Source organism: Neofelis nebulosa, chromosome 2, assembly GCF_028018385.1.
Source record: "Neofelis nebulosa isolate mNeoNeb1 chromosome 2, mNeoNeb1.pri, whole genome shotgun sequence".
NCBI classification, from domain to species: domain Eukaryota; kingdom Metazoa; phylum Chordata; class Mammalia; order Carnivora; family Felidae; genus Neofelis; species Neofelis nebulosa.
In genome coordinates this window covers 19,208,397-19,221,928 of record NC_080783.1, presented here as the reverse complement: position 1 = coordinate 19,221,928, position 13,532 = coordinate 19,208,397, and the positions used below count along the sequence as shown (strand labels likewise).

At 37.0% G+C, this 13,532-nt stretch overlaps 1 protein-coding gene across 6 annotated transcripts in view; it reads right to left on the bottom strand.

Moving 5' to 3' along the window:
• Nucleotides 1-13,532, bottom strand: part of USP37 (ubiquitin specific peptidase 37) — a 98,924-nt gene that overhangs the window by 44,255 nt on the left and 41,137 nt on the right. For all 6 annotated transcript variants that reach the window (XM_058704969.1, XM_058704965.1, XM_058704956.1 and 3 more), the window contains 3 exons: nt 1,750-1,881; nt 1,238-1,361; nt 561-751 (listed from right to left, as the gene is read on the bottom strand). In XM_058704969.1, the coding sequence (XP_058560952.1) occupies nt 561-751; nt 1,238-1,361; nt 1,750-1,881 (447 nt within the window). The remainder of the gene's footprint in view (nt 1-560; nt 752-1,237; nt 1,362-1,749; nt 1,882-13,532) is intronic.

Genomic DNA, 13,532 nt, shown 5'->3' with positions numbered 1-13,532 from the left:
GGAAACTAATCAAAATAGAACCTTTTGATGTGAAGTGCAAGGTACAGAAGTCCTGACAGTGAGCATGGAAATTAATTAAATGTAGAAAGTCTGAATAATGAATGGAAAATGGTTAAAAACCACTGCAAAAGTTAACATAATTCAAATTCTGATCCTGTAAAAAAAAAAATCCCATTTTTAATACAAACAATTTGGTTTAATAAAATAAGCAACTAATAAGAGGGAGTCTTTCCAGGGAAAAAGAACAAGTACTCCCAGAGTACTCAGTATTCCACGCAAAGATTAAAAAAAAAAAAACCAACCAAAACCAAACTTACAGATCAAAATTAAGTGCTTAGTCAGCACTAAAGCACATGACAAAATAGTCCAGTTCTCCTTAGTTCTCACCCTAGAAAGCATTTTTACAGAAGATAAAGACACTGAAAAGAGATGTTTGGTAGAATCTATGCATTTATGTGTCCTTATGACATAGAAAGGAAGAATTAAAACCTTCTGAAAGAATTTTAATCACCTGCCATATAGAATTAAAAAGCCAAAGAGTTTTCCTAGAGACTACTTACGCTTTACAGATGATGGAGTGCTGAACCTCAAATTCCAAGTTAGTAATAACAGGGCAAGTGTATACCCTGGTAGCTGAAATATCTGATGAAGTTTCTTCTCCAGGAACAGGTTCAGTCTTCCAAGTTTTATTTAACTTTTCCATGTCCTCTTTCAGCTGGTCTAAGCACTGACTTAAAAATTCATGAGCATCCTAAGAAGGCACAATATCTTTAATTATAAGATCAAAGCCTTTCTTGTCACAAAAATAGCTTGCTAACATTGTGATTTATACAACTAAAACATTTGGAGGTTAATTAACACAAAAAAGGTCAGATTTATTCTAACAATTTGGGGGTACATATTTTGTGAGTAAGAATAAATGACGGATTTTATATTTTTAACTACCAGGGGGACTAGCATGAATAAATAAATGAATCACTCCTACTTTAAGAAAAAGTATGTTAGCTTTTGTAGCTAAAATAGCCCAAGTTCCCGTAATGGCAAACGATATCTGTATTATTAAAATACGATAAATACACGGAAGAGTCATATTAAACCTTACCCTAAGTCCTCAGGTTTTACAACCTGTGATGAACACAGGTACACAAATCTCATTTTAAAATAAAAATCAGGTAACACACTGAAATCATTTCAATTTCCCTTATCTCTAAAGTGTTTAAAAACAATGAGTACTCACATTCTGCATATAACCAGAGAATCTCTCTGCTGTGGCTGAAATGGCATTTTTAACCTTCTTGAGTAAATCTTTTTTGGTCTCTGAATTACAGATATCTTTTTTAACAAGCAAGTGTGCAAAGCGTCTGTTAAAACAAGAGACAAATTTAGTGAAGTTTTACAGAAGTTTGGATAGCATGATATCTGAAAGACTATTACCAATAAAACTTTGAACTTTAACATTTATTTTTGAGAGAGAGAGCGTGAGTGGGGGAGGGGCAGAGAGGGAGACACAGAATCCAAAGCAGGCTCCAGGCTTTGAGCTGTCAGCACAGAGCCCAACACGGGGAGCTCAAACCCATGAACTATGAGATCATGACCTGAGTTGAAGTCAGATGCTCAACTGACAGCAACCCACATGCCCCTAAAACTTTAAGCTTTAAGTGTCTAAGGCACATAAAATTTTAAGTGTCTGCAACTGTTATTCTATAATTAATAAGGTAAAAGTTTATTTAGTAAATATGTAACAATTACCTGATAAGTGCATTGAGTGGAATTTTCTTCCATGGGATACCTTGCTTAAGCAAGTCATTTGCAAATGATTGGAGTGAAAACAGAGATTGTAAAATAGCATTCATATAGCAGGTATTTCCCAAATTGGAGAAGCTGAAAATGAAAAAAAATAAATAAATAAAATAATGCTTTTGAAGACAATAGTAGTTCCTGACATATGTTCATTAAAGCAGGGGTTCTCCACTACAGCATGCTTCAGAATCACATAGAGGGCTTGTTAAAATACATATTGCTAAGCCCTGTAGGTCTAAACAGAGAGGGTGCAAAACTGCATTTCTAACAAGATTCCAGTTGATGCTGATGCTGCTGGTCTGAGGACTATACTCTGAGAACCACTGCATTATAAGATTATAACAAGTAAAACTGTACATTTTCAAATGAATGTTAAAAAGAACTGGGGACTTATCCAAAGAGTAATCTGTTCTTATTTATAATTTTAATTTTTCATTGAGATATAACTTACTCATTACTCTTCAGGATATGCCCAGAAGTAGAACTGCTGGATCACAGGATATATGTATTTGGCTTTAATGGGCATTGCCAAACATATTCTAAAGCACATATTTTTAAAAAAACTTCTATTTGAAAATATTCCCAAACTGTCAGAAAAGTTGCACAAGAATATTCTTTGTCCAGATTCATCAACTGTTAACCTTTTGCACTATATGCTTTGCCATTTAATGCATCTCCCTCTGTATTTCTTATGACGCGTGTGAGAGTAAGTTGCATAAATCGTAACTCTTAAGCCCTATATACTTCAGGGTGTATTTCATAAGAACATTCTCTTATATAACCAAGGCAGAGTTACCAGCATTATAAAATTTAATGCCGATATACTCTTATCTAACATACTTCAATCCAATTTTGCCAACTGGCCCAATATGTTTATAGCATCCGCCCCCTGACCCCTGGGCTAAGCACAAGATTCAGTCCAGAATAGGATGATGCATTTAGTACTCGTGTCTCTTCAGTTTTTTTTTTTTTTTTTTTTTAATCCAGAGTACTTCTTCAGCTTTCTCTTTCACGACATTGACATTTGTGAAGAATACATCCTCCCCCCCATCACTATTTTTTAATGGACTGTTCTTCATGTTGGGTTTGTTATTTCTTCATGAGATTCAGCCCAGGCTGGAAAAACAGTGACATATAGTGATTACTGTCTCCTTCCAAGGGTATCACATTCAGAGGTACATGATATTACTGTACTATTCATTGGTGATGTCAATTTTGAATACCCTGAAGAACTTCCACTTCAGACTATGAGAAAGTATCAGGGTCTAGAATTATCCTACCACCATAAACAATGGGGGGGGGGGAAGGACAAAATATTGGACAACAGGCAGCACAGGACTGTGACTCTTATGAGAAGGGAAGCAGTGTGAATCCTACCATTATGCAGGGTTTCTGGCTGCAGGCAATTTGTGAACTGCAGTCCAGGGAGGCATACCCAAACAGAGCCCAGGAATTAAGCTGAACTGAGTTGAAACAAATCAGAGTTTGATAGGCTGAGATTGCTTAGATGTCTGGGACAGAGTACCTGAGGGGAGGGAGCTGTGCAAAGGAAAAGCTCCAGAAATAGGCACAGTCTGTTGAGTATTCAGCTAAATACCAACCTGTGCATGTTTAGGGTGAAACCCTGTGACACCAGGCAAGAACTTCAAGGAAAAGAATGATTATTGGGGATTTTTTTTTCTAATGTTTACTTTTGACACAGAGAAGAGAGAGAAAGAGACAGAGAGAGACAGAGCATGAGCAGGGGAGGGGCAGAGAGAGAGGGAGACACAGAATCTGAAGCAGGCTCCAGGCTCTGAGCTGGCAGCACAGAGCCCAACACAGGGCTCGAACCCACAGACCACGAGATCATGACCTGGGCCCAATGTCGACGCTCAACCGACTGAGCCACCCAGGCGCCCCATGGGGAACTATTAGCAGAAGAATTTCCAGAGCTCTTGCAGGACCCAAAATTGGTTGAATTCCAACCAGAGGAAAGAGATCTAGATGAACTCAGAGGGCATTAGCAGAAATACCAGAAGACCCATGCTTTAGGAAATGAATTACATTAGCCTTAGAATAAAGTCTACTCTAGGTTTAACACCAAAGAGCTTAAACAAAAGTCTCAGAATAATCAAACCCAAGTTGCAGATATTAAAATAGCTATTATAAATATACTTTTTTTTCTCACATTTTAAAAAATTTTTTTGAGAGACAGAGAGACAGACAGACAGACAGATAGAGTGCAAGTAGGGGAGGGGCAGAGAGAGGGAGTCACAGAATCCAAAGCAGATTCTAGGCTCTGAGCTCTCAGCAGAGCCTCAAGCAGGGCTCGAGCTCACAAACTGCGAGATCATGACCTGAGCCGAAGTTGGATGCTTAACCAACTGAGCCACCCAGGTGCCCCGCTATTATAAATATGCTTTAGAGGTGCCTGGGTGGCTTGGTCGGTTAAGCGTCTGACCCTTGATCTTGGCTCAGGTCTTGACTTCACCGTTTGTGGGTTCAAGCCCCACATCGGGCTCTGTGCTGACAGCGTGGAGCCTACCTGTGATTCTCTCCCTCTCCCTCTCTCTCTCTGTCCTTCCCCTTTCATGCTGTCTTTCTCAAGTTAAATAAACTTAAAAAAAAATACTTCGTGTGATCACAGGTGCAGAGAAAAACATAAATATAAGAGGAAAGAAATGAAAAATATAAATAAGCCCCAAACTAATTTTAGAGATAAAAAACACAATAAATGAAAATATTATTGAATGAGATTAATAGCAGATTAGACACTAAAGGAAATACCACTGAACCTGAAGACACACCAACTTAAAAGATATTTAAATATAGTATTATATTCCAATTTAAATGAAATATAATTTTACACATTCTATTTTATATATTTTAAAAATATTTTATGTATACATATAAGCAAACATGTATATTTTTATTTCTTTTGTAAAAACAGAAGATAGATGGAATGCTATATGGTGCATATTTAGTAACTTGTTTTTTTAATTTACCAACACATACTTCGTTATTTTCATGTTTCTTTTTTAAATTTATTATTATTATTATTTTTCATTTTTAGAAACAGAGTGAGTGAGTAGGGAAGAAGGATAGAAGGAGAGAATCTTAAACAGACTCCACCCTCAGCAGGGAGCCTGACTTGGGGGCTCAATCCCCACAATGCTGGGATCATGACCTAGGCTGAAATGGAGTCAGATGCTCAACCAATTGAGCCACCCAGCCACCCCGGGTTTCTTGTTTACCACTACTAGGTGTGAAACAGTATTTCATTTTGGCTATGAGTTTATATACCTTCTTCAACTTTTTACACTTTTTTTTCATAGCTGCACAATTCTCCTTTGTTTCTAGAAATCTATCCATTTCATCTAGTCACCTAATTTACTGATGTAATCATAGAACGGACTTAAAGTCCTTTTTATTTTGGTAAGATTGGTAGTAATGTACCCACTTGTGTTTCCGATTTTAGTTATGTGAGTCTTCTATTTTCGTCAGTTTAAAGGTTTGTTGATTTTGTTGATCTTCTCAAAGAAACAACTTTCGGTTTGGACGACTGTCTCTTGTTTTTCTATTCTTTATTCATCTCTTCTCTAATCTTTATTATTCTCTTCCTCCTGCTAGCTTTGGGTTTAGTTTGCTCGTCTTGTGCTAGTTCTTTAAGGTGTAAAGTTAGATCATTGATTTGAGGTCATTTTTAAAAATATCATGAGAAAATATACATAAAACTTACCATTTAACCATTTTATACATTCTTTTAAAAAGCAAACTCTATGCTGAACGTAGGGCTCAAACTCACGACCCAGAAATCAAGAGTTGCAGGCTTTGCCGACTGGGCCAGCCAGGCACCCCACCATTTAACCATCTGAAGGCGTACAGTTCAGATGCCTTAAGTACGCTCATGCTGTGGTGCAACTATTACCACCATCTATCTCCAGAACTATACTGTTTTCCACAGTAGCTGCACTATTTTACATTCCCACCAGCAATGTATAATGAGTTCTAATTTTTCTACAGCCTCACCAATGTTTCTTTTTTAATGTAAGTGTTTCCTGCTATAAATTTCCCTCTGGGTACTGCTTTTGCTGCATCCCGTTAATTTTGGTATGCTGCTAGGGCTTTCATTCATCTTTAAGTATTTTTAAATTTCCCTTGTGATTTCTTCTTTGACTTCATTAGTTAAGAGTGTGTTAATTTCCACATATTTCAGGTTTTCCATCTGTAACTGATTTCCAGCTTCATTCTACTGTGGTTGAAGAAGATACTTTACACGATTTCAAACTTTTAAAATGGAGACTTACTTTGTGGTGTAACATATGGTCTGTCCCAGAGAATGTTTCATGTGCATTTGAAAAGAAAATATATTCTGTCGTTGATGGGCAGAATGTTCTATATATGTCCCATACATCTAGGCAGTTTATAGTGTTGGTCAAATCACATGTTTTCCTTAGTGATTTTTCTGTCTATATGCCCTATCCATTACTGAAACTGGAGTATTGATGATATTTAGCTATTATTTTATAATGTTTATTCTCTCTGGTTTATTATTTATTTAAAAAAAATTTTAATGCTTATTTTTGAGAGAGAGTGAGCAGGGGAGGGGCAAAGAGAGAGGGATACACAGAATCTTAAGAGGCTCCAGGCTCTGAGCTGTCAGCACAGAGCACAATGCGGGGCTAAAACCCACAAACCATGTGATCATGACCTGAGTCGAAGCTGGTAGCTCAACCGACTGAGCCACCCAGGCGCCCCTCTCTAAAGTTTATTTAAAAATTTTGTCTATTAAGTCCAATGTCTATGTTTCCTTAGCAATAGTTTCCATTAAGTTCTTCTACCAATGGGCCATACTTTCTTATTTCCTTGCATGTTTTAAGTTTTATGCTGAACATTTTGAATATTATAATAATTATGGAAACTGGATTCTTAACTCTCCTCAGAATTTGTTTTTCTTATTTACTGTAGTTACATGTTTAGTCAGTTTTCTAAACTCTTTTTGTAAAGTCTGTAATTATTTGTCATGTGTGGTCCCTGAAGTTGCTGTTCCTTTGGCTTGTGTCCAGCTAATGTTCTGACAGATTTCCTTGAAATCTGGAGGAGAGAAAGTGAAGAAAAAAAGGAGAAAAAGGGAAGAAGGAAAAGAAGTAGAAGAAACAACAAAATGAAAAAACTTCTCCCAGGCTTTGAAGATTGGCATTATGCTGGGGCACACTTTGAGTGCTTATCTGGGTCATTTATAAACTCTGTCTCAGCCTTCACTGCCAGCTTGCACTGATCTTACAGACTGGCCAGAAGTGAAAGCTTCATGTCTTCTTAGGTCTTTTCTGAGCATGAGTCTTGGGCATGTGCATGTTTTTCAAAATTCCTCAGCATACACAGGAGTTTTAAAAAGTCCCAATTTCCTATCATTTTTATTTTTAATTAATTTTTTAATAAAAAAATTTTTTTATTTACTTTGACAGACAGAGAGAGCACAAGCAGAAGAGGGGCAGAGAGAGAGAGAATTCCAAGCAGGCTCTGCACTGTCAGTGTGGGGCCTCATGCGGGGCTTGAAATCACTAACCTCGAGATCATGACCTGAGCCGAAGTCAGAAGCTCAACTGATTGAGCCGCCCAGGTGCCCCCTATCATTTTTTTTTTAATGTTTATTTATTTTTGAGAGAGAGAGAGAGAGAGAGAGTGAGTGGGGAAGGGGGAGAGAGGGGGAGAGAGAGGGGGAGAGAGAGAGAGAGAGAGAGAGAGAGAGAGAGAGAGAGAGAGAGAGAGAATCTGAAGCAGACTCTAGGCTCCGAGCTGCCAGCACAGAGCCCAACATGGGGCTCGAAGTCACAAACCGTGAGATCATGACCTAAGCTGAAGTTGGATGCTTAACTGACTGAGCCACCCAGGCACCCCGCCCCGATCATTTTTTAAATTGCCTTTTTCTTGATTTAGTGTTTGCTTGATTGCTGTAAACCTCTGTTTTCCACAGAGTTCTGACAAAGTTGATTCTGACAGTTTTGCTTGATTTTTCAATGGCTTTGTGAAGCAATAGAACACGGGACCTCTACCACTTTATTGAGATCTTCTTCCCCTGTCAAGTTTTTAAATTCTTTGTATTTCAGAAAGATCAGCATGATATTTATGATACATGTTGCAAATATTTGCTCCTAATTTTTCTTAGTTTATGCTTTTGGCCATGAAAATTCTAATTTTTTTAATGTTTATTTTTGAGTGAGAGAGAGGGAGAGAGAGAGAGGGAGGGAGGGAGGTTATAAGCAGGGAAGGAGCAGAGAGAGGGAGACAGAAGATCTGAAGTGGGCTCCGTGCTGATAGCAGAGAGCCTAATGTGGGAGCTTGAACTCACGAACCACAGATGGTGACCTGAGCTGAAGTCAGATGCTTAATGGACTGAGCCACCCAGGGGCCCCAAATGTAATTTTTATGTACACAAATTTATCAATCTTCTACTGAATCTTGATTTTGAGTCACAGTTACAAGCCTTTCCCTACACTAAAATTATAAAGAAATTCACTCCCAGTTTCTTTTAGTATTTAAAGTTTCATTTTTAAGGGTGCCTGGGTGGCTCAGTCGGTTGAACATCTGACTCGGCTCAGGTCATAATCTCACAGTTAGTGGGTTTGAGCCCCATGTTGGGCTTTGCACTGACAGCATAGAGCCTGCTTCAGATTCTCTGTCTGCCTCTCTCTCTGTCCTTCCCCAGCTTGTGCCCTAGCCCTCTCAAACATTAAAAAGTTTTTTAAAAGTTCCATTTTTAAAATTGAGGACTCTAATTTTGAATTTATTCTTGCATACAGTTGAGATGAATCTAACTATATTTTTCAAAATAGCCATATAGATATGTCAACCCCATTTATTAAAAGAAAATACTTCTTGTCCCTGGACTTTCTATTCTGTTCCACTGACCTGTCTATTCATGTATCAGTACTAAGCTATTTTATTTTAGTTTAAAAAACCACTTTTTTTAATGTTTATTTATTTCTGAGAGAGACAGAGAGAGACAGAGTCTGAGCAGGGGAGGGGCAGAGAAAGAGGGAGGCACAGAATCCGAAGCAGGCTCCAGGATCCGCACTGTCAGCAAGCACCCAACGCGGGGCCCAAACTCACAAACTGTAAGATCATGACCCGAGCTGATGTAGGACACTTAACCGACTGAGCCACCCAGGTGCCCCAATACTGAGCTATTTTAATCATACGGACTTTATAATATTACAAATATAGTAAGACTATTCCCCCCTTTATTTCTTCCCAGTATTTTCCTAACTTTCTGTGTTTTTCCATATCAACCTTTTTTTTAAAAGTAGGCTTCATACCCAGTGTGGAGCCCAATGTGGGGCTTGAACTCATGACTCTGAGATCAAGACCTGAGTGGAGATCAAGAGTCAGACTCAACCAGCTGAGGCACCCAAGCGCCTCTCCATATGAACCTTTGCACACAAAAACATCAACTAGCCTAGCTCCATAAAAAAGCTTTTCAGTCTTTTTATTTGGATCACATTAAACTTACAAATCATTTTAGGGAGAACCATATCTTGATCATGCTAGGATGTCCCCCACCCCAAGAACATGGATGTTTCACATGTATTTAAGTTTATTTTATATCTTTTTGAAGCATTTTATAGTTTCCTTCATTCAATTTTAAGTAACTCTTGCTAAGTTTCTTTCCATGTATACACACACACACACACAAAACCTTTTTTTGTTGCTACTGTACATGGGGCCTTCTGTTCCATTATCTTCCATCTGATTATCTGTATTAATATACCAAATTGTTCTGTATGTTAATTTCCAATCCTGTTCTCTGCCTAAGGCTTTAAGTTAGTTTCACCATGGTTTATAGGTCTTTCTTTTCCAATGCTTATGTTTCTATTTCCTTTCTCTTGTGTAACTGCATTGGTTAGTACTTCCAATACAAAATTAAATAGAAATATAAATAGCAGGCATCCTTGATTTTTTCCTTACTAAACACTGGTTTTAAAAGTGAGGTATATATTTATTTATTTTTAATTTTATTTTTAAAGTTTTTATTTATTTTTGAGACAGAGAGACACAGAGCATGAGCAGGGGAAGGGCAGAGAGAGAGGAAGACACAGAATCTGAAGCAGGCTCCAGGCTCTGAGCTGTCAGCACAGAGCCTGACGCGGGGCTCGAACCCACGAACTGTGAGATCATGACCTGAGCTGAAGTTGGACGCCCAACCCACTGAGCCACCCAGGCGCCCCAAAAGTGAGGTATATATTTAATCAGGTTAAGGAAGTATTCACTGATTCTTATGTTTTCAAGTGTTTTTATCAGAAATGAGTGTTATATTTTGTCAAAGATTTTTTCGGTATCCACAAAGAAAGTCATATGATTTTTTCTTTGGCCTAGTAGTACAGTAAATTATAATAATAGGTTTCCTAATATCGAACTATCTTGCAATCTTGGTATGAACTTGTTCGGTCACAGTTTATAGATTTTCTATATTTTTATTATACATTTTATTATATTTTATTATTTTATTTATATTATATTTTATATTATATATAATATATAATATAATTATATATATAATTATATATAATATATATAATATATTATATATAATATATAATATAAATATATAGTATATTATATTTATTATATATATTATATATTATATATAATTATATATTATATATAATATACATTATATATAATATATAATATATTATAACATGTATTATATTATTTATATATTTTATGTATATTATAAATAAAATATATATTTATTATATTTTTATTATTTATTATTAATTAATTATATTATATAATATATAATAATATATATTATATATTATTTATTATTTATTATTATATTTTCTTAATGTGATACTGGAATAGAAATATGTCAGTATTTAACTTAAGGTTTCTTGCATCAGTATTCATAAATGATACTGGTTTGTAACTTTTTGTGTGTACTACTTGAACAAACACATACAGTAAAACCTTGGATTGTGAGTAACTTGTTCTGCAAGTGTTCCAGAAGAGTGAACATTTCTGATAAATTTTAACTTGATAAATGAACGATGTCTTGCAATATGAGTGGTATGTGATGCCGAATGTCACATGATCACAATTGAGCTAATGGTTCTCTCTCTCTCTCTCTCTCTCTCTCTCTCTCTCTCTCACACCGCAGGATTGTGGGTGATCGTCCCCCATGCTCAGATGCTCAGATTCAGGCCCTGGTGTTTGGCAGAAATCAGTGATTTCAGTGATTTTTCAGGATGTTGGAAGGTGCCCACAACTGGCACTCGTGTATTTTTTGTCACATCAAAGCACCTATGGACAGTCCTTTGCTTTTCCATACAAGAGTAAGCTCAGGAATGCTTTGCTTCATTCTAGGTCAGGCTGTCTGCGGATATAGATCCTTTCCTCTGCAGCCTTATTGCCAGTTATATTAAATACAGTATATGACAAGAGTTTATTAATACTGTACTGCAGTCAACATCTGTTACTGAAAGTTGTCCTACACAACAGTCCTCCTCTCTCTTATCTCCCTCACACCAGCCACGAAGGTTTTCAAAGATAAGTGCAGGTTAATTTATTTTTCTTTATATTTTGTATTTTCTTTATTTTGTATTACAGTAATCATTTTTTTAAGTTTATTCATTTATTTTGCGAGAGACGGAAATCATGGGTGGGGTAGGGGCAGGGAAAAAGAGGGAGAGAGTGAGAATCCCAAGCAGGCTCTGTCAGCACGGAGTCTGATGTGGGGATTGAACTCACGAACCATGAGATCATGACCTGAGTTGAAATCAAAGTCGGGCACGTAACCAACTGAGCCACTCAGGTGCCCCTATTTATACTTTTTTATAGTGCCATTAACTCTTACTTCTTAAGCTTTTTCTTTTACTATCTAGTCTGTCCATTTTAAAAGGCAACCTTTGACTCATACCTATTACCTCTGACACAATTATTTTATTCTACTTTTTCTTTTCTCTCCCTTTCCATTTCCTTTCAGATGCAATCATACTCCTTTGACAGAAGACATAATGTTTATATACCATCTTTTCATGTGTTCCCACCATTGTTTTAGTCTTAGCTCTACAACCAAATACATGAAAGTTCATCACCTATCTCTTGTCAGTGTCTCCCTTGTCACCTCTTGGTTGGACGAAGCTCACACTCTGCAGATTCCTCATGAAGAGCATATGTATACAGTTTTTGGAGTTCTTCCACTTCAAAGCTTATTTTCTCTAGCCTGCATACTTGGCCGCTTGGATTGGCACAATCTTTGTGCATCCTTTCTTTCCTCAAGTTTCTTCAAAATTTTGTTCTTTTCTTGTCTTGCTTTGAATGATGACTTGAGAAGTCTGGAATCGGTCTTCTCTTGCCCTTGCAAATAATTTCATCCTTTTGACTCAAGCACTGAGGATTTCTCCGTATCTTTAAAGTCTAATAAAACTTAATCTAAAGTCTAACAGTTTTCTTATCTTTTAAGTCTAGACTGTTAGACTCTAATGGGACCTTCCTTGCCTGTTTCCGAGTTCAACTCTTTCTCCCTGATTGTTTATTACTTACTTACTTATTTATCTCTGATTGTTCATACTTCTCCATCTCATCTCCACTCCCCCTTGGGTGGTTCTTCTGTTTTCCTTCAAAGCCCCTTATTAAATTTTCATGTAAACTTATTTTCCCTTGGGGACCTTTAATTTAACCTTTTGATATGATGTCTTTCTTCTTTTTTCGGAGCATAAGCAACTGCCATTTCTTCCTGTTTGCCCATTTTGATTTAGGGTTTGAATTCCTGATCCATGGTGCTTTTTTCATACCTTCAAATGCTTGTCTAAGGACATTTAATTCAGTTTTGGGTGCTATACAACAGTTTTCTCATGGTTCACGGTGATTGCAGGGGTACAATTTTTTTTGGTCTAAATATTTTGAAGCATGTTTTTTTTCCTTATAATTTCACATGGCAGTGGCCTGCTTTTTACATTCCTGTTCATTTCATGGACAGGGTTCCTAAGTATACCTTCTTCTGTTAGTTTAGGAAAAAGCCGTTTCTTTAACGGAAGATGGTAGTGGTGGCAGAAGACAAGGCCGGGTTGGCATGTCTTGTTTGCCCTTTATTTCAGCACAACTCATAATTTTTCTCTCATTTTTTTCTTTTGCTTCTAAAGCAAGTCTCCAGGTTTGGATGATTCCTTCCCCACAAGTAATGCTTCTTTGAGACTGTTACTTCTGACACCAATTACTTGCAAGTTCCTTTCCTGTAACCAGAGCTGTGAACTACCAAGATCCAGACTTATATTCAGTATTTCAGCAGATCGTATCTGAATTTCTCTAACAGTGATTTTTTTTTTCCTATGCTTCATCTAAGCCTTCTACTGCCTATATATTTTTGTTTCACGGAATCTCTAAAGCCTCCTATCCCCAACTCAGCACTCACAGGCTTAAAGCAGTAGAAAATAACACTACTGGCATTTGGTTTGCTTCTCTACCCAGAAGGTAGTTTGCAGGTGATAGTATTCTTTCTCTCCTAGGAATGCTAATGGTTATGTGTGCTTTTCTTTGCACTACTCATTCATTTTATATTTTTTTGAGGATTTGTAAGGAACAATGGAATTAGGTGGCCTCCTTTAACCTCTAGATCTGGCAGTTTTCCACTGTTTGTTGTTGTTTTTTAATTTTTTAACATTTATTCATTTTTGAGAGACACAGAGAGACAGAGCGTGAATGGGGGAAGGGCAGAGAAACAGGGAGACACAGAATCTGAAGCAGGATCC